General features: G+C 53.4%; 1 protein-coding gene across 1 annotated transcript in view; it reads left to right on the forward strand.

Moving 5' to 3' along the window:
• The window catches only part of LOC119929852 (fibronectin type-III domain-containing protein 3A-like), a 39,847-nt gene extending 26,455 nt beyond the window's left edge, over nucleotides 1-13,392 (forward strand). The window contains exons 9-26 of the mRNA XM_038748187.1: nucleotides 1,813-1,872; nucleotides 2,355-2,493; nucleotides 2,888-2,941; nucleotides 5,136-5,257; nucleotides 5,339-5,513; nucleotides 5,684-5,770; nucleotides 6,775-6,913; nucleotides 7,650-7,718; nucleotides 7,969-8,087; nucleotides 8,433-8,538; nucleotides 9,082-9,257; nucleotides 9,353-9,466; nucleotides 9,812-9,961; nucleotides 10,479-10,780; nucleotides 11,565-11,777; nucleotides 12,054-12,220; nucleotides 12,855-12,976; nucleotides 13,069-13,392. Of these exons, the coding sequence (XP_038604115.1) occupies nucleotides 1,813-1,872; nucleotides 2,355-2,493; nucleotides 2,888-2,941; nucleotides 5,136-5,257; nucleotides 5,339-5,513; nucleotides 5,684-5,770; nucleotides 6,775-6,913; nucleotides 7,650-7,718; nucleotides 7,969-8,087; nucleotides 8,433-8,538; nucleotides 9,082-9,257; nucleotides 9,353-9,466; nucleotides 9,812-9,961; nucleotides 10,479-10,780; nucleotides 11,565-11,777; nucleotides 12,054-12,220; nucleotides 12,855-12,976; nucleotides 13,069-13,392 (2,638 nt within the window). The remainder of the gene's footprint in view (nucleotides 1-1,812; nucleotides 1,873-2,354; nucleotides 2,494-2,887; nucleotides 2,942-5,135; nucleotides 5,258-5,338; nucleotides 5,514-5,683; nucleotides 5,771-6,774; nucleotides 6,914-7,649; nucleotides 7,719-7,968; nucleotides 8,088-8,432; nucleotides 8,539-9,081; nucleotides 9,258-9,352; nucleotides 9,467-9,811; nucleotides 9,962-10,478; nucleotides 10,781-11,564; nucleotides 11,778-12,053; nucleotides 12,221-12,854; nucleotides 12,977-13,068) is intronic.
• Nucleotides 13,393-19,446: the final 6,054 nt, after the last annotated feature.

A 19,446-nucleotide genomic window follows, 5' to 3' on the forward strand; every position in this document is an offset into this window, starting at 1 on the left:
ACAGTCCCCTTCTAGACTGTGAGCCCTTTGTTGGGTAGGGACCATCTCTATATGTTGCCAACTTGTACTTCCCAAGCGCTTAGTACAGTGCTCTGCATGCAGTAAGTGCTCAATAAATATGATTGAATGAATGAATGAAAGAACCAGTGGGGCCCAGCTCCATCACTCTGGCTCCCATTTGCACAGATCCTCAGGAGTATGGGTGAAATTATTTGTTCTGGAAGCTTATAATCAGGTTGCCGATGCAGTCCTCTTCATTTATAATAGTCATAATAATAATTTATAATAAGTGCTATTATTATTATTATTTGAAATCAGTCAATGGTATTTCCTGAGTGCTGAATTTGCAAAATGCTATACCGAGCGCTTGGGAGAGTACGCTAGAGCTGGTAGAATGGATCCTTATCTTGGAGAGTCTAGTGATGTAGGATAGGACATTTTTACACTTGTTAATCAGTCACTGGTATTGGAGTGCTTACCGTGTACAGAGCACTGTACTGAGCGCGAGGGTACAATACAACAGAGTTGGTAGGCATATTCCCTGCTCACAAGGAGCTTTCAGTGTAGAGGAGGAGACATTCATATAAATTACAGGTATGAACGTAAGTTGTGTGGGGCTGGGGGTGAGGTGAATATCAAGTGCTTCAAGGGTACAGCCAAAGGTGATGCAGAAAGTAGAGGAAGTAGGGAAAATGAGGGCTTATTTGGGGAAGTCTTCTTGGAGGAAATACGAATTTAAGAGGGTTTTGCAGGCGGGGTGAGTAGTGGTCTGTCAGATATGAAGAGGGAGGGAGGAAGCTCCAGGGTAGAGGTAGAACGTAGGCAATGAGTCGGCAGCGAGATAGACAAGATCAAGGTACAGTGAGTAGGTTGGCGTTAGAGAAGCAAATTGTGCGGACTGGGTTGTAGTACATATTTACCATTCTATTTATTTTGTTACTGATGTGCACATAACTTTAATTCTATTTGTTCTGACGATTTTGACACCTGTCTACATGTTTTGTTTTGTTGTCTGTCTCCCCCTTCTAGACTGTGAGCCCGTTGTTGGGTAGGGACCGTCTCTGTATGTTGCCGACTTGTACTTCCCAAGCGCTTAGTGCAGTGCTCTGCACACGGTAAGCGCTCAATAAATACGATTGAATGAATAGTAGGAAATCAGCAAGGTAAGAGGGGGAGGGAGGGCTGATTGAGTGCTTTAAAGTCAATCAGTGGAAAGGAGTTTCTGTTTAATGTGGAAGTTGGTGGGCAACCACTGGAGGTTTAAGCAATAAAAAGGCAACAAGTAGCGATTCATTAAAATCAATCTATGGCATTTATTGAGGACTTATTATGTGCAGAGCACTGTACCAAGTGCTTGGGAAAGTTCAGTACAACAGAATTAGCAGATATGTTCCCTGCCCATAACAAGCTCAGCTAATAAGGAATAGTCAGGGGTATTGGTTGGTCTAGTTTGGGTCACTGGAGGAGAGTCAGGGATGGAGAATGGGGAGTCGGCGGTGTTGAGTGGTCCTGGCTGGATCACTTGGGGAGAGTCAGGGATGGAGAGAGGCGAGCCGAGGTGGTCCAAGCCGGGTCACTGAGGGGAGAATCGGAGGTGTTGGGTGGTCCGCCCATAACCATAAGGGTGGGTGTCCAGGAGAGCAACCGACTCAGTTCTTCCAGGTGTTTGTGCCCCTCTCGGAGGCAGAGTCCCTGGCTGGGTGGATCACTGAACCAAGCAACACCATTTATATTGTTCTTCCGGTGGCTTTACTTAGTCTGTGTCAAGTTTAGTGAGTCCTGTGAAAGACGTATTAATCTTAATCTTCACAGTGGAGAAGAAGTAACGGTTACCCTACCTGATCTCCGGCCTGCAACAGACTATCATGTAAGGTGGGTGCCCTAACTCCAGGGCTGTTCATACAGCTTGGTACAGCCCAACAGATGTTATCGAGCTGTCTTGGGAACTGCCACTCGTTGCCCCGGGCCCAGGGGTTCTCCTCTGAGGCTAGTAACGAGCCTCCAACCTCCGAGAATCCCCAGAAGCCACAAGCCTCCAACCTCCCAGAATTTCCAGCAGCTACTAACCTCCAGCCTTCCAGAATCCCCAGCAGCCACAAGCTTCCAGCCTCCCAGAACCCCCAGAAATGGCAAGCCTCCTATCCCCAGAATCCTAGGAGCTCAGTAGCTTCTTTAACTTGGGCCTAGCTGGGGAGTTGAGATTAAGCTCGGCCTGCAGGCGAGTGCCTTGCCCTGGGCACCTCTTATACCAGGCGGGCAGTTTCACGGCTTCCTGCGGTTCTTACGTCCTGGTTGTGCGAATGAGGCTGCTGTGGAGTCCGTGGGAAACGGGCAGCAATCTTTCCGCATTGCAGGGTTTCAGCTACATGCAGCTCTGTGAAGGAGCCTGCTTCTGAGCTGGTCAGCTTTACCACCGAGAGTTGTGAGCCAGACCCACCCGCCCCTCCCCGCCTCGTCAGCCGGACCAAAAACAGCCTCAGTTTACAGTGGAAAGTGAGTAACGGTCAACCTGCCACTCCCCACAGCCCGCCTTCCTGCCTGCCCAACTGCCTCCCTCTCTCTCTGTCTCCTTCCCTCTCCCTCTCTCTCCCTCCCCTCTGGCAGGCCTGGGCTGGAAGCAGAGTTTTTCTCTTCAGTAAATAATCTGTCTGGCCAGATGCAGCCATTACCGACAACATGAAATGTTAGCTGGGAAAAGATTTGGACCTCAAAGGCATAGTAAACTGAGTTTAAGGGCAATGCTAGAAACTAACTGAAATGGAACACCATCTACAGAGGAAGACATTTGATGGGGTTGTGTCTCCAATACTCTGAAGTTGTTTTAAAGTCTATTGAGTAAAAGAAGCTGAAACCCTCACTTCATTTACCCCTTTTGTCTGTCCCCCAGACCCCCAACGACAACGGTTCCAAAGTGACCGGCTTTCTTCTGGAGTGGGATGAGGTAGGTTCTTTTTGGAGAGTATTGTTGCTCAGCCTTTCCTCGTCAGCGTCTAAGTGCTCAAACACCGTGGCAAGCTGTGGGGTGGTCCGGGTGCTGCTGTCGTCCGCCCCGAGAAGCCGTGTCCAGAGTAGTCTTCGTGGTTGGCTCATCATGCCATTTTACGCTGCGTGTTCTGGCCAGAGAAGAGATAGGAAGTGAGGGAATATCCCCTGCCTTATGAAAAATTGCCGAGAGTAGTCTGCCTTCCCCCCCTCCCCCCAGGTCCAAAAAAGCAGGCTGAACTTAAGCCTCTTTCAGATAGAACAAGGCTGTACTTGTCAGCCAGATTTAAGGTTTAACTCAGCATGGATTTCTGAGCGGCTCAAGGCCGAGTCCAGAAATCCCCGATTTCCAGACTCACAGCTTTAGGACTGGCGTGGCTGGTGTTCACCCGTGCTGCTCCCTGGTAACCCTCTCTGGAGGGGAAGCTTCATTCCCGTAAGTGACATTGGTGACTCAGTGTCATCTTAACTCTGTCCCATGGGAAGCTCATAATAATCACACCTTGGCTTTTGTATAGAGCTTTTATTCTCAAAATGCTCTCCAATTACTTATCTCACACTTGTCCCCACAACAACCCTGTGAGGTAGGAACAAAGACCGGTTCCCGTAGCCCCATTTTGCAGAGAGGGAAACTGAGGAACAGGGAGATTGTGACTCGCCCAAGGTCACCCAGGCTGGTGGCAAAGCTCAGGCTCGAACCCAGGTCCTCCGGCTTCCAGACTGGTGTTCAGCTCCATCACAATGTGCGGGCAGTCAGGCTCGGAGCCGGTCCGTGCGGGGAGCTGGAGTAGTCGTATAGTCCAGGCTGAGTCACTGGAGGGGAGGATCAGGGATATTGTATGATTCGTCCCGACCATGAGGACAGGTCTTGAGGAGGACAACCAGTACATGGTCCTTCCAAGGGTCGGTGCTCCTTTCGGAGACAGAGCCCTGGGCCGGATGACCCAGGGGGCCTGACTGGCGGTTGGTTCAGGGTCTTCTGGTGTTGCTTTAATCCCCAGATTGCTGCTTTTCTACAGGTATTCTACGTGAGAAGCAGCGTGGCTCATTGGAAAAGAGCACAGGCTTTGGAGTCAGAGGTCCTGGTTTCAAATCCCGGCTCCGCCAATTGTCAGCTCTGTGACTTTGGGCAAGTCACTTAACTTCTCTGTGCCTCAGTCCCCTCATCTGTAAAATGAGGATGAAGGCTGTGAGCCCCCCGTGGGACAGCCTGATCACCTTGTAACCTCCTTAGCGCCTAGAACAGTGCTTTGCACATAGTAAGCGCTTAATAAATGCTATTATTATGATGATGATGATGTTTAATGGGAGATCTGGGCAAAGGGCCAAGCGTGGGGCTCCCCAAATTCTCAGTTGATCATGATCCCGCCTGGTCACTGTCCCTTTCCAGGATTGGAACAGAGTTTCCTGTGGCCCAGCTCCATGGGAAATGTTATGGGAATGAATTCAGGGGCAGAGCAGGTGAGGATGGCAAAGCAAAGATCCAGAACCCCGCCCCAGCAAGGCCCTGCCTCTTAGCATTTTCCAGACCTGTGGAAGGGGATGGCGACGAGAGCATCATTTTAACTAGGATGAGAGGACAAAGTAAGGGGCGGATTGCTAGCTCAGCTTCCTGAGGACGATGGGGCCAAGTCCTGCCTCTGATTTGGAGTGGGGCAAAGACGGGGAGGGGGAGGTCGGCGTGACTTGGGCCTGCAGGGCTCTAGTCAGTCACACCTGATTTTTGAACTTGTTCGAACAATAGAAGCGCTTAGTACAGTGCTCCCCCATCAGATGAATTGCTCAGTAAATACCAACTGATGGATGGGCACAGAAGCCCGCCAGCTCCTCGCATTTTGGAATCCAGCTTCTCCAGTCTTAATGCTCGGTTTCTCCTTGTTTGCTTCCGTGGTTGTTGATGGAGGCGGCCTGGTATTTCTCCAAGGTGCCCTCGTCAGGATTTCCTTGCTTTTTTGTGACTTGGTTAAAAGTGCCCGCTTGCCAGGGGTGGAGTGGTGTTGGCATTTGAGCGCCTCCCAAGTGCCGGACGCTATACAGAGCGCATGAAACAAGAGAACGGATTTCTGCATCGTGCATTTGCACTCGCTTTCATCTGTCATCACCGCAGAGCATGTTCTAACATGCTAGTGCATGCGTGTGCACGTGTGTTTCAGGGGGTGCCCGGAACCTTCAAGGAATGCTATTTTGGCCACCTTAAACAACACAAACTAAGCAGACTCACTCCTTCGACCAAGTACTCATTTCGACTCGCTGCTAAGAATGACTTTGGACAAAGGTACGTTGTCCCTCCGCGCCCCTCCCCACCCGGCAGCATCGCCCCAAGGCCACCTCCCCGTGACCGCGCTCTGTTTTCCAGTGGGTTTGGCGAGACGGCGTTCTACTACACTGCAGGGAGCGTTCCCCCACCCCCTGCGGCCCCTCGCGTGGTGCGAGCCGGCACCACTTGCCTGTCGCTGGAGTGGAGCCGCCCCAGGGCCGTCACGGCGGACGAATTGCTCAGCTACACGCTGGACGTGGAGGAGGAGGGCACCGTGAGTGGCGGTGGGGCTGTGGAGTGGACTCCCCTGCTTCCATACCCTGGGAGACACGTGTTGGGGAGGCGAACCCCGTCCTCGTCCCTGACGGCCCAGCCGTCCTAAGAGCTGGTGGGGATGGTAGGGGGCACGCCCAAGTCAGCCCCTCTTTCTTTTTGCTTTCACAGGGTTATGGCTTCCAGCCCAGGCACAATGGAGAGGAGCTGTCGTGCACTTTAAAGAACCTCCGAAGGTGCACCTTGTACAGGCTTAGGGTAAGAGTCTGTCAACAGTCGGTTTGAAGGTCGGGGGCTTGTCCCCGTGGGTGATCATTACTGTGAGAAAAGGCTGCAGTGAGTAGTTTCTTTCCAACATTCATTTTTCCCAGGAATAATAATTGTGCTAGCTATTGAGCGCTTACTGTGTGCCAAGCACCGAACTAAGCCACTGGAGTAGGTACAAGATCATCGGGTCCCATACGGGACTCACAGTCTAAATAGAAGGAGAACAGGGATTGAAACCCCATTTTGCAGATGAGGGAACTGAGGCTCAGTGAAATGAAGTGACTTCCCCAAGATCACACAACAAGCCAGGGGCAGAGCCAGGAGAGCGGGGCCTATTATTTGGGGCTGCAGCCATGGCTTCCCAGCCATATGGCCTCTTTCCTCACTCCCCAGCAGCCACCTGAGCACTAGCCAACTCCTGGCCACCCAGAGCTCTTCCGTCTCGTGGCTCAGCGGAAATAGCCCGGGCTTGGGAGTCAGAGGTCGTGGGTTCTAATCCCGCCTCCGCCGCTTGTCAGCTGTGTGACTTTGGGCAAGTCCTCTGTGCCTCAGTTCCCTCATCTGTAAAATGGGGCTTAAAACTGTGAGCCCCACGTGGGACAATCTGATAACCTTGTATCCATCCCAGCGCTTAGAACAGTGCTTTGCACATAGTAAGCGCTTAACAAATGCCATCGTTGTTATTATTTAAGTATTAACTCAGGGGACCTCTCTCCTTTTCCTTCATGTCTCCTACCTTTTTGTGCTGTCCCAAGCTCTGCACAGAGTAAGTAGTCTGTGATCTCCTTGAGAGCAGGGGGCCTATCTGGTAACTCCGTTGGTGCTCAGCACAGTGTTCTGCACATGGTGGGTTGATTGGCTTAGGATGCTGTTGGCTTCTCACATCAGAATGAAGGTGAGCACTGACCAAATGATTTTCCCCCCACATCTCCCTCCCTCCCCCATCCCCCATTTTTTCCTCGCTCCCTCTATCTTCCTCCCCGCTGCCCTGGCAGGTCTTTGCCCACAACAATGAAGGGAAAAGCGGCCCCAGCGAGGTTACCGAGTGTACCACGTGTCCAGAGCGGCCAGGACCCCCGGGCCGGCCGACGGTCAAGGGAAAGATCCATGCTCACAGCGTCAAGGTCACCTGGGGTAGGTGGTGCCACAGGCTCTCGAGCCTCAGGTCAGCGTCCCCGTCCCCCCCTGCCCCAGTGGGCCCCTACTTGCCCCCAAAAGGACCCGCTGCTGGTGGCTTGTGTTTTGTGTGATGATGTAGCTCACGCACCTCCATGCTGGCCTTTTATTATTAATTATTATTATTAACATTATTATTATTTAGACTGTGAGCCCACTGTTGGGTAGGGACTGTCTCTATATGTTGCCAGTTTGTACTTCCCAAGCGCTTAGTACAGTGCTCTGCACATAGTAAGCGCTCAATAAATACGATTGATGATGATGATGAATTATTATTATTACTGCTGTTGTTCTTGTTGTATTTAAGTGCTTACTATGTGTTCTAACTGCTGGGTAAGTCCTGGGGTAGATAGAACTCAGATTGGACACAGACCCTGTCCCACCTGGAGCTCACAGTCTTAAGAGAAGGGAGAACAGTTATTTATCCCCATTTTACAGTTGAGGAAACTGAGGCACAGAGAAGTTAAGTGACTTGTCCAAGGTCACACCGTAAGCAATTATCAGAGCTGGGATTAGAACCCAGGTCCTCTGACTCCCAGCTCCTGCTGTTTCCATTAGGCGATGCCACTTGGAAAGAAAACCCTTTCTCAAGATATTGGGCAGTTAATTGGTAGCTAGTAAATAGTCAAAAGGGTGATTTTTTTTTTTCCCTTCAAGATCTAGAAAGTAATTTGGATTGCAAATCTCTTTCCAGACCCACCCAGGGATAACGGGGGAGCAGAAATTTCTAAATATATTCTCGAAATTTCGGAGAGTCTGACCGGTGAGGAATCTGATGCTTCCTATTCTCTGGAGCAGGGGGTGAGGGGATGTAACTTATTTGGACAGCCCCACCGAGGGCTCGAGTCTTTGAAAATGGCGAGCTGGGTGTTTTTGTTACTTGTGGTGCATTGCCGGAGCGCCGGTGGCACTGGGATAACATGCTTGGGGAGGGAGCATATGTTTTGTGGCAAAGCCCTGTCCTGCTTCTCATTGGAACAGACTAGGTGTCCCATTTCTGTCCCTCTCCCCAGGCAGCACTTGGGACACGGCATACAGCGGCCCTTGCAGAGAACACGTGTGTGACCGTCTGAAACCCGGCACGTGGTACCGGCTGAGGGTATCCTGCGTGAATGTCGCCGGCCCGAGCCAGGTGAGAGCGTGGGAGGAGGGGGCTTGAGACCCCGGGCTCACTCTTAGCCAGACGCTAAATGCCCTTAGGCTCCCCTACCGTGGCTGTCCAGAGCAGCCGGTCAGGAGATGGTAAGCGGCTCTCGCTGCCGTGTGGCGGGACGAGGGGGCGGGGACCGCGCGCCAGCCATTTTTCCCCACTTCGACCTAGCGTGTTCCCTCGCTCCCTCACGCCCCTCGAGCTGCTTGTGCGGGGTCCACCTGGGCCACGGGAGTGCTGAACACGCACAGTCCCTGTTCCTGGAAGGACGGGACAATGAGTTCACCCAAACCAGGCCTTGTGCTAATCCACAGCCTTTTCTGCCAGGTCTCGGACACATCGTCCGTGCAGACGCCCGCTGTTCCCCCGGGGCCGTGCCGGCCTCCCAGCTTGGCGGGCCGAGCGAAGGCCAGAGAGATCGGCCTGCTGTGGGGTAAGCCCAATGCCCCCACCCATTCCCTGGCCCGTTGCCGATTACGGGGCCCCAGGACTGAGCTCAAAGATGACTCCGTGCCTTCCTCTCCCCCTGCAAGTTGGGTATCATGGAGGACTGGTCAGCATGTTGGCCACCTAGGGTCTCACTGGGGCCAGCCAGCCCTCAACCAAGGTACTTTGCCTGGCAAGGGGCTGTTTTCTGTGGTCTAGCTTCTGATGGCCTCAGGGGACTTTGTCTCAGTTCTTGGGCTGTCCGCCAACAGAGCATTTTGGCGCAGAGCGCAACCGCGGCAGAGTGGAGGCCCAGGCCATTGTTGTAAGACACGAGCCCCGGCAGTCGCATCAGCTGGGGAGCTTTTAGGCATTCCGTGGCCAAGGGGCCCCAACCCATCGGACCGGCGAGGCGCTCTGGGTCGGGGGCCGGAGGCCGGCCTCCCTGTCCAGCGGCTAGTGGGAGCGGTGGGCTGAGTCCCCTCCGATCTCACAAGGTGGCCCCCAGAGGAGCGGCCAGTACACCTCTGACTCCTCTGCCGTTTCCCAGCTGCCCCATCGGAGGACGGGGGCTCGCAAGTGACTGAGTATGTGGTGGACATGGCGGGTGGCGAGCAGGAAGAACGCCGCCAGGTGTACCAGGGCCCCGACCTGGTCTGTACCGTGAGCAGCCTGCTGCCTGGGAGAACCTACAGCTTCTGGCTCAAAGCAGCCAACCACGCCGGGGTAAGGGTGGAACCCTTCTACCTACCTACACACCCACACTACACTCCACCACCACCCCCACTCACCCCCAAACTGATTGCTGTGCCCTCTTCCAGTTCGGCCCCTTCTCAGGCCCAGAGGAGATCGCCACTGCTCCAGGACCCCCAGAACAGTGCGGCGTTCCCCTGCTCACCTGTAAAGCAGCCACCTGTGTTCTGGCCAGCTGGGAGGTACGTTGTTGGCAACAGGGAGGGTGGGACGGGAGGGAGGTCACCTTCTGGCGGGAATGAGGTTGGAGCAGCAGGAAGAGGAATGAGTGCCTGCTGGGGAGGCAGGGACTGGACTGGGAACCTGCCGGGGAGGGCCTACTGTGTTCTGTCAGGTGAGGTGGTGTGTGATTGTGTCCCTCTGGGGTGTCCAGTTTATGTACCAGCCCAGAGCCCCAGAGCATCTCTGTGAGTCCCGGGTGAAGCAGATGTGGCCTGGCTGGGCCTGGGCCACGGTGGGGGTGAGGGGGGTTCAAGGGAACGGCATTCCGTGTGGGGAATGGTCAGGAATGTGCCCCACCTTTCCAGGTCCCCACATGCAACGGTGCCGAAATCAGCGATTACAAGCTGGAGTGGGGCCAGACGGAGGGTGCGATGGCGGTTATCTACAGCGGCCCCAGCCCGAGTTTCGAAGTGAAAGGCCTCACACCTGCGACCACTTATCTCTGCCGGGTCCAGGTACAGACTGAGCATCTTTCCCCCATACACACACCTCCTCCGTGGGCCACTAAGCAGTGCCTTAGGAGCACAGCCAGAGCAAAAGGACCAACGGGAGCATTGAGCTCCTGAGCCATTTGGACACCACGTACTTGTCAGTGGACTGTCAGCAGCCCCTTGATCACACCCTGGAATTCCCGCCCCCATCACATCTGACAGGCCATCGCTCTCCCTACCTTCAAAGCCCTTCAGTCATTCACACGAGGAAAGGGAGACGCGGCGAAGTGAAACGACTCGCCCGAGGTCACACAGCAGGACAGTGGTGGAGCCAGGATCAGAACCCAGGTCCTGTGACTCCCAGCACCATGCTCCTTCTCCCATTTGGACACACGGCTTGTCCAACCACTGCAGATGTGAATTTTCCGTGGGGCTGATACCCAGGGGTCCCCTCTGGATCTGGGTTTCAGGAAATCACTTGGAGAGAGGAGAGGCCCAGCAGTGGACCATCCTGACCCTGATGGGACCTTTCTATTTTCAGGCGGTGAACGTTGCTGGGGCCGGGTCATTTGGGGAGACGGGCCTCGTGACCACACTGGCGTCGACGCCAGCCGCGGTGACAGTGCTGCGGGTCCTGGAGGACGGGCCGGTCCCGGAGGACGGGCCGGCTGAGACCCCTCGGCCGCCACCGGCCACCACCCTGGCCCTGCAGTGGGAAGAGCCCTGCTGCCACGGCGAGGAGATCACCAGCTACAACATTGACTACGGAGAGAAGCAGGCCGTAGCCGTGGTCGGTGGAACGAGCCACGTCCTGGACTCTCTGCAGCCGGACACGGTCTATAGGTAAGGGACGGATGGTCTTCCCCCTTCCCGTGCCGTGTGGATTTGTGATCAGGCGGGCAAGGGCCCGCACGGGGCTTTGGGGCAGTTTTCACCTCGGGCATTCGCCTTGAGCGTTCATTGTCACACAACATCCCCAAACCTCAGGGCTCAGGTGACAACTTGTCCATTATTGTAGGCTCAGTCATGGTCAGTCAGTCGTATTTATGGAGAGATTACTGCGTGCAGAGCACTGAACTAAGCACTTGGAAAAATACAGTTTAACAGTTGCACTCCCTGCCCATCCTGGCCCTTGGCCCCGCGCTGGCACTCACTTTGGGATAACTTTGGGATAGCAGTGCCTCGGCGTTGATCTGGACCTTCAAGGCCCTACTGAGAGCTCACCTCCTCCAGGAGGACTTCCCAGACTGAGTCCCTTCCTTCCTCTCCCCCTCGTCCCCTTTCCATCCCCCCATCTTACCTCCTTCCCTTCCCCACAGCACCTGTATATATGTATATATGTTTGTACATATTTATTACTCTATTTACTTATTTTACTTGTACATATCTATTCTATTTATTTTATTTTGTTAATATGTTTGGTTTTGTTCTCCGTCTCCCCCTTTTAGACTGTGAGCCCACTGTTGAGTAGGGACTATCTCTATATGTTGCCAATTTGTACTTCCCAAGCGCTTAGTACAGTGCTCTGCACACAGTAAGCGCTCAATAAATACGATTGATGATGGAGACAGGCGGCGAAGCGGACCGGGGGCCGGCGGTGACCCCACTCCTCTTTCCTTACCTGCAGGATCAGGGTCCAAGCCGTCAACAGCCTAGGTCCCGGACCCTTCAGCCCAACGGTCAAAGGCAAGACCCGGCCCCTGCCCCCAGCCCCTCCGCCGCTGGAATGCGCGGTGGTCGGCTCCCAGAGCCTCAAACTCAAATGGGGCGACGGGCCGGGTCGAGCCCTGCATCCCAACCCCACGCAGTTCACCCTGCAGATGGAAGACAGACTTGGCAGGTGAGCGGGCACCGAGCGGCACGAGAACTGGGGGCACTCGGGGCTCATCCGCGGGGCTCTTACTGTCCCAAGCACGCGGCATTTTCCTGCGACCTGGTGTGGCGTACCCTTGGCGTAGAGAGCTGGGTGAGGCCAACACCGTGCCAGTCCTGTTTAATTTTCGCCAGTTTTTGGCGACAGCGACAATTGCCAAGCAGCATCTCTGGGCCCCTGGAAGCGGGGTGACAACCTCGTAGGCCGGGGTGGGCGTCGGTCACGGGTAATTATCTCTGGCAGGTTTATCACACTGCACAGCGGGCCCTGTCACACCTACAAGGTGCAGCGGCTGAACGAGTCCACCGCCTACCGCTTTAAGATCCAAGCCTACAATGAAGCCGGGGAGGGACCCTTCTCCGACATCTACACTTTCGCCACCACCAAGTCTCCGCCGGCCATGCTGAAAGGTGACAGCCCAGAGCCGCATCCTCGGGGGCTGCTTGGCCTGGACCCAGGGCAGAGAGCTACAGGGGGTGGCCCATTAGGAATGCTAGTCCCTCTAGCCCCCCAGGGACCGGTGGTAGGCTTCGGTTTCTTTCTCGGGCTCCCGAAGAGCCAAGGGCAGTGCTGTGGTGTACACAGAAGTCAGCAGGCTTGTGGAGAGGTTTAACTTGCCAGAGCCCAAGACAGCAGCAGCGAGAGGTCACGGATGGGCGCTGTGGGCCGGCCTGCGGGAGGGACGGCGGGGCCTTTCTGGCCCTCTTCTCCCATTCACAAAAATCGTCCTGTTGATCGATCGCTGTTGAGACGGCTCAAGGGAAGCCGGAAGTTGCGGTCCTGATGGGGAGATAGGGCACATTCCCCGGAATTGTATCCGGGAGTATTGACCCGCTTTGGACGGGCTGGCCGGAAATGCCTCGCAGGCTCGTCAGTGGTTTCTGGGTCCCAGCGCCACCCGCTTGGATATTGGGCAGGGCGGGGGTCACCGCCCCACGTGCTCCCCGGGAGCCCGGCCACCACCCCGGATGTCCTGATGGTGACGGAGGGAGGGTGTGGCGGGAGGGAGTCATGGGACGGGCTCACGTCTGTCGGCTTTTCCAGCGCCCAGGGTCTGCCAGCTGGCCGACGGGCTGTGCGAAGTGACGTGGGAACCGGTGGCCCCCATGAGAGGAGACCCCATCGTTTACCTGCTGCAGCTGGTCCACGGGCGGGGCATGGAGCAGGTACGGTGGCGTGCGCGGTCCCGTCTTCCTGTCTCTGGGTCCCCTTGCCGACCACACAGGGCACCGACGCCCATGTCCCCTGACCCCCCCAGGTGTACAAGGGACCGGAGACCTCGTTCCGCCTGTGCAACTTCCAGCCTGATCCCGACCATCGGGTGCGGGTATGCGCCAGCCGCCAGTACCAGGACAGCGCTGGGCCGCAGGAGCTCTGCGGGCCATACAGCCCGGGCACCGCCTTCCCCTGCCCAAAGCCCGCGGTGATGGGGCCGGAGCCAGAAGCGGCGCCGGGGACCGGGGCAGGGCCGGCCTGCCAGACCAAGCTGAGCGATGAGCAGTTCGCCCTGATCCTGGTGGTGGGATTCGCCGCCATCGCGGTGCTGTTCGCCGCAGTCATCCAGTACTTTATAATCAAGTAACCGGCCGTTCCGGCGGCGGCGGCAGCGTCTCTGCTCCAGCAGGCCACGGAGTCCCAGCGGGAGCCGTGGCCGGGAGCGGCGGGCCACCCGGTCTCTGGCTGGTCCCAGAGGCGGGTGGCGAGGCGGGAGGCGCTCCCTCTGCCCCTCAATCTTCAGATCGATCCCCTCCCCACCCTCCTTCCCACCGGCGCCTGAGAGTGGCCGGCTCTTCTCTTCAGGGTTAGCTCTGAGGAGACAGCACACAAGCGCCTTACTGGCCCCCCTATCCTTCCTCTCCTTCCCTTCACTCCAGGGACCCCCGAGGGCAGTACCAGGTCACACAGCGGATCTGCCGGACCGGGCCCGTGGTGGGCACCGGATCCCGCTTCCTCCCGAGGAGCCCGGAGCCTTGGGGCCGGGCCGCAGGTCAGGACCCGGCCGGGGTTGCCGACAATGCCACCCAAACGCGTGCAGGTGCACCCGCCGTGATGCTTGGATCTGGCACAAGACCTCACCAGAAAGCTCCGGTCCGCAGAGCCAGCCTGTCTTTTGCGGTTTTGCTGAAAATCAGTGCAAGGGGGGGATTGTGTCCAGCCCAGCCCTGGCCCCAGGGCATTCTGCAGTGGTGACCCACTGAGGCTGAGCCAGCTGGTCAGGCCGGCTGAGGGGTCAGGGGAGGGGAGCGGAGGGGCACCGGGCCCCGTGGCTTGAGAAGACACGGGAGCGTGCGTGGACACCGGTGCGATTGGGTCAAACCAACGCAGCAACGGAGCCAGGTGCGGATTCTGGCCGTGTCATGGGCCCCCCCCCCCGACCCCCCCCCGGGCCTGGTGGGGCTCCCACGAGGGAGGGCTGCAATGTAGCAATCCACAAACTGTCTTCCAACCACATTCCACCCCTCCGGCAGAGAGTTTTCATTTCTCCTGGCCCAAGCGGGCCTCAAGATTTTTTTTTTTCAATCTCTGGCACCATCTTAAGAGCTGTGGGAGCAAGGCACCGCTCACCCTCCACGGTGAGGGGCGAGGCACCGCGTACCCAACCGCGGTGATGACTTTTGGCTGCACGGTGGGCGCCCACGGGGCCCCTTTCCCACCGGGAGCCCCAGCCTGTCTGTTTTTGGGGGGATGGGAGGGGACGCATCTTTGAAGCTGGAAACTGCAAGTTTTTAATGTCTCGTTGGTCTCAAGGGGATCGTGAAATGTTAGCCCACGGGTCGAATGTTGATGTAGTCCACAATGTTTGTCTAGTTTTTGTGCATCGGAAAATTGCCCCGGTGTGCAGCATGTTTCTACAGAGGTGCAATGGCAGGGATTCCGGAAAGCTGTCCAGTGGAGAACTGGGGTGTCGAAAGGTGGAGGAGGAGGAGGAGGAGCGGGCCGGGGTCGGACAGGGGAGGGGGCGAGGCTGAGGGCGGCGTTTCCTTTGAAAGTAGATTGGGTGCAATCTGAATGAACCGTTTCAAAAAAAAAAAAAATACACTCATTTTGTATTCTATTTATTTTGATTAAGAAGTCCTGGAAAAACATGTATGTTTGAATGTATTGTTCTACTTATAGCAGAACTTTTTAACTTAATCATTTATTATACCGTGAAAGCCTTTTCTCCCACGGCGAGAGAGTTTTTATACAGATAATAGTATTTCTAGTTTGCAGAAGAGTTTATATTCTGCCTTTTTTTTCCCCCTTTCTTCCCTCAGATTTTTAAAAATAAAGTAGCCTGCTTTCGGCAAACCTATTCCCCCTTGTTTTTCCTAAGCAGAAATTTAGAAAGATGCGATGCAAATCAAGCCGCGCGAGGGATACCTATTGATTGTAGGAGTTTTATCAATTGAAGATGGATGAATCGGGCTTTCCGAGTGTGTACTAACCGGGATCGCGGCTGCTCCGAGGGAATGGAAACACTTTGTACCGATCCCAGAAATTGCGTTTTCCGAGCACCTTCTGGGGAAAGTATCTTTATACTACGGAATTCGAGGAGACCTGCATTCTGAGTGCTTGGACGCCCCGTGGTTGCAGGCTGTGCTAGGCAGTTCCTGCTTTTCTAGGGGGGCTCCTAGGGGGTAATCCTTCAAGTCTCCCCAACTTCTGTTAAAGCTGCCGTGCATCTGTAATAACTAAGTTGTAATATCAGATAGATAATATATTGAAAACGGCCAATAAAAATTACAAAAGCATTCCAACACACTTGTGCTGGTGAATTTCTGCTTCTCTCTCAAGCACTCAGTAAGTGCTCAATAAAGACAACTGATTGATTTTCATGTCTTAGGTGTCTTCCATCATCTGCCTACAGTAGTTCCAAAATGACTGGAACAACTCTTCCTCCCTTCAAGGCCCTACTGAGAGCTCACCTCCTCCAGGAGGCCTTCCCAGACTGAGCCCCCTCCTTCCTCTCCCCCTCCTCCCCCTCTCCATCCCCCCCGCCTTACCTCCTTCCCTTCCCCACAGCACCTGTATATATGTTTGTACATATCTATTCTATTAATTTTATTTTGTTAATTTGTTTTGTTCTCTGTCTCCCCCTTCTAGACTGTGAGCCCACTGTTGGGTAGGGCCCGTCTCTATGTGTTGCCAACTTGTACTTCCCAAGCGCTTAGTACAGTGCTCTGCACACAGTAAGCGCTCAATAAATACGATTGATTGATTGACTGTTTCCAGGACCTTGGGTGATGCTCAAAGTCTATTGAGATGCAAGTTTCCCAGAGGTTCCGAAGTGTGTTGGAACATCCTTATCCGGCTCTCTGTTTAGATCCTCTGTTTAGAGAAGCAGCGTGGCTCAGTGGAAAAGAGCACGGAGTCAGGGGTTCAAATCCCGGCTCCGCCACTTGTCAGCTGTGTGACTTTGGGTAAGTCACTTCACTTCTCTGGGCCTCAGTTCCCTCACCTGTAAAATGGAGATGAAGACTGGGAGCCCCCCGTGGGACAACCTGATCACCTTGTAACCTCCCCAGTGCTTAGAACACTGCTTTGCACATAGTAAGCGCTTAATAAATGCCATTATTATTATTATTATTATTATTATCCTCCACAGAGTAAGTTGAATAGGACAGGGACCGCTCTGTGTCCCTGCTTCCTTCCACTGGCCAAAGGGAGTGAAGTGGCTCATTCAAGTTTGGCCAGCAAGGCCCTCAAGAAGTCATTTCTAAACCTTATTATTATTAGGGTATTTGTTAAGCCATTACTTTGGGGCAGACACTGTTTTAAGCGCTGGGATAGATACAAGGTTTTCAGGGTGGGCACAGCCCTTAGCAGCATGGCTTAGCGGATAGAGCAATCAATCAATCAATCGTATTTATTGAGCGCTTACTGTGTGCAGAGCACTGTACTAAGCGCTTGGGAAGTACAAGTTGGCAACATATAGAGACGGTCCCTACCCAACAGTGGGCTCACAGTCTAAAAGGGGGAGACAGAGAACAAAACCAAACATACTAACAAAATAAAATAGAGGGAATGTGTCTGTCAGTTCTGTTACATTGAACTCACCTGAGCTATTAGTACAGTGCTCTGCACCCACTAAATGCTCAATATACATGATTATTAAACATGGGAAGCAGCGTGGCATGGTGGATAGAGCACGGGCTTGGGAGTCAGAAGGACATGGGTTCAAATTTCGACTCCGCCACTTTGCTGTGTGGCCTTGGGCAAGTCACTTAACATCCCTGTGCCGGTTACCTTACCCGTAAAATGGGGATTAAGACTGTGAACGCCACGTAGGACGTGGCCTGTGTCCAACCTGATTTACTTGAATAATAATAATAATAATGGTATTAAGCGCTTACTATGTGCAAAGCACTGTTCTAAGTGCTGGGGGAGAATACAAGGTGATCAGGTTGTCCCTTGTGGGGCTCACAGTCTTAATCCCCATTTTAATCAATCAATCGCATTTATTGAGCACTTATTGTGTGCAGAGCACGGTACTAAGCGCTTGGGAAGTACAAGTTGGCAACATATAGAGACAGTCCCTACCCAACAGTGGGCTCACAGTCTAAAAGGGGGAGACAGAGAACAAAACCAAACATACTAACAAAATAAAATAAATAGAATAGATATGTACAAGCAAAATAAATAGAGAAATAAATATGTACCTCATTTTACAGATGAGGTAACTGAGGCCCAGAGAAGTTAAGTGACTTGCCCAAAGTCACACAGCTGACAAGTGGTGGAGTCATGATTAGAACCCATGACCTCTGGCTCCCAAGCCCGTGCTCTTTCCACTGAGCCACGCTGACCTGTATGCATCCCAGCGCTTAGGACAGTGCCTGGCACATAGCAAGTGCTTAACAAATACCATTATTATTATTATTATTATTATTATTTATTAATAATCAGCCTGCAGTGGGATTGCGGGACTGAGGGCACAGGCTAAATAATGGATGGATCGATCGGCGATGCCGGGGGAGGAGCGGGCTGGCAGCTGAGTGCGGCGCTTAGTACAGCGCTCCGCACACAGAAGGCGCTTAAATAAACATTATTGGTGGACTGCTCTGCACTCAGTAAGCGCTCAATAAATACAATTGAATGAATGAATGAATGTGATATTCACTATTCTATTTATTTTGATAATGATGTGCATATGGCTTTAATTCTATTTGTTCTGACGGTTTTGACACATCTCTACTGGTTTGGTTTTGTTGTCTGTCTCCCCCTTCTAGACTGTGAGCCCGTTGTTGGGTAGGGGCCGTCTCTATATGTTGCCGTCTTGTATTTCCCAAGCGCTTAGTACAGTGCTCTGCACACAGTAAGCGCTCAGTAAATCGTGGCTCAGTGGAAAGAGACCGGGCTTTGGAGTCAGAGATCATGGGTTCAAATCCCGGCTCCGCCAACTGTCAGCTGTGTGACTTTGGGCAAGTCACTTAACTTTTCTGGGCCTCAGTTACCTCATCTGTAAAACGGGCATGAAGACTGTGAGCCCCATGTGGGACAACCTGATCACCTTGTAACCTCCCCCGGGGCTTAGAACAGTGCTTTGCACATAGTAAGCGCTTAACAAAATACCATTATTATTATTATTATTTGGAGTCAGAGATCATGGGTTCAAATCCCAGCTCCGCCAACTGTCAGCTGTGTGACTTTGGGCTAGTCACTTAACTTCTCCGTGCCTCAGTTACCTCATCTGTAAAATGGGGATTCATTCATTCATTCAATCGTATTTATTGAGCGCTTACTGTGTGCAGAGCACTGGACTAAGCGCTTGGGAAGTACAAGCTAGCAACATATAGAGTCGGTCCCTACCCAACAGCGGGTTCACGGTCTCTTGTGGGCCACCCGTGGGACAACCTGATCACCTTGTAACCTCCCCTGGTGCTTAGAACAGTGCTTTGCACATAGTAAGTGCTTAACAAAATACCATCATTATTATTATTATTATTATTTGGAGTCAGAGATCATGGGTTCAAATCCTGCCTCCACCAACTGTCAGCTGTGTGACTTTGGGCAAGTCACTTAACTTTTCTGGGCCTCAGTTACCTCATCTGTAAAATGGGGATGAAGACTGTGAGCCCCAGGTGGGACAACCTGATCACCTTGTAACCTCCCCCAGCGCTTAGAACAGTGCTTTGCACATAGTAAGCACTTAACAAAAATACCATCATTATTATTATTATTATTATTTGGAGTCAGAGATCATGGGTTCAAATCCCGGCTCTGCCAACTGTCAGCTGTGTGACTTTGGGCAAGTCACTTAACTTCTCCGTGCCTCAGTTACCTCATCTGTAAAATGGGGATTCATTCATTCAATCAATCGTATTTATTGAGCGCTTACTGTGTGCAGAGCACTGGACTAAGCGCTTGGGAAGTCCAAGCTGGCAACATATAATCAATCAATCGTATTTATTGAGCGCTTACTGTGTGCAGAGCACTGGACTAAGCGCTTGGGAAGTACAAGTTGGCAACACATAGAGATGGTCAATCAATCAATCAATCGTATTTATTGAGCGCTTACTGTGTGCAGAGCACTGTACTAAGCGCTTGGGAAGTACAAGTTGGCAACATATAGAGACGGTCCCTACCCAACAGCGGGCTCACGGTCTTTGTGAACCCCGATGGGACAACCTGATCACCTTGTAACCTCCTCCGGCGC

Source organism: Tachyglossus aculeatus, chromosome 6, assembly GCF_015852505.1.
Source record: "Tachyglossus aculeatus isolate mTacAcu1 chromosome 6, mTacAcu1.pri, whole genome shotgun sequence".
Taxonomy (NCBI): Eukaryota; Metazoa; Chordata; class Mammalia; order Monotremata; family Tachyglossidae; genus Tachyglossus; species Tachyglossus aculeatus.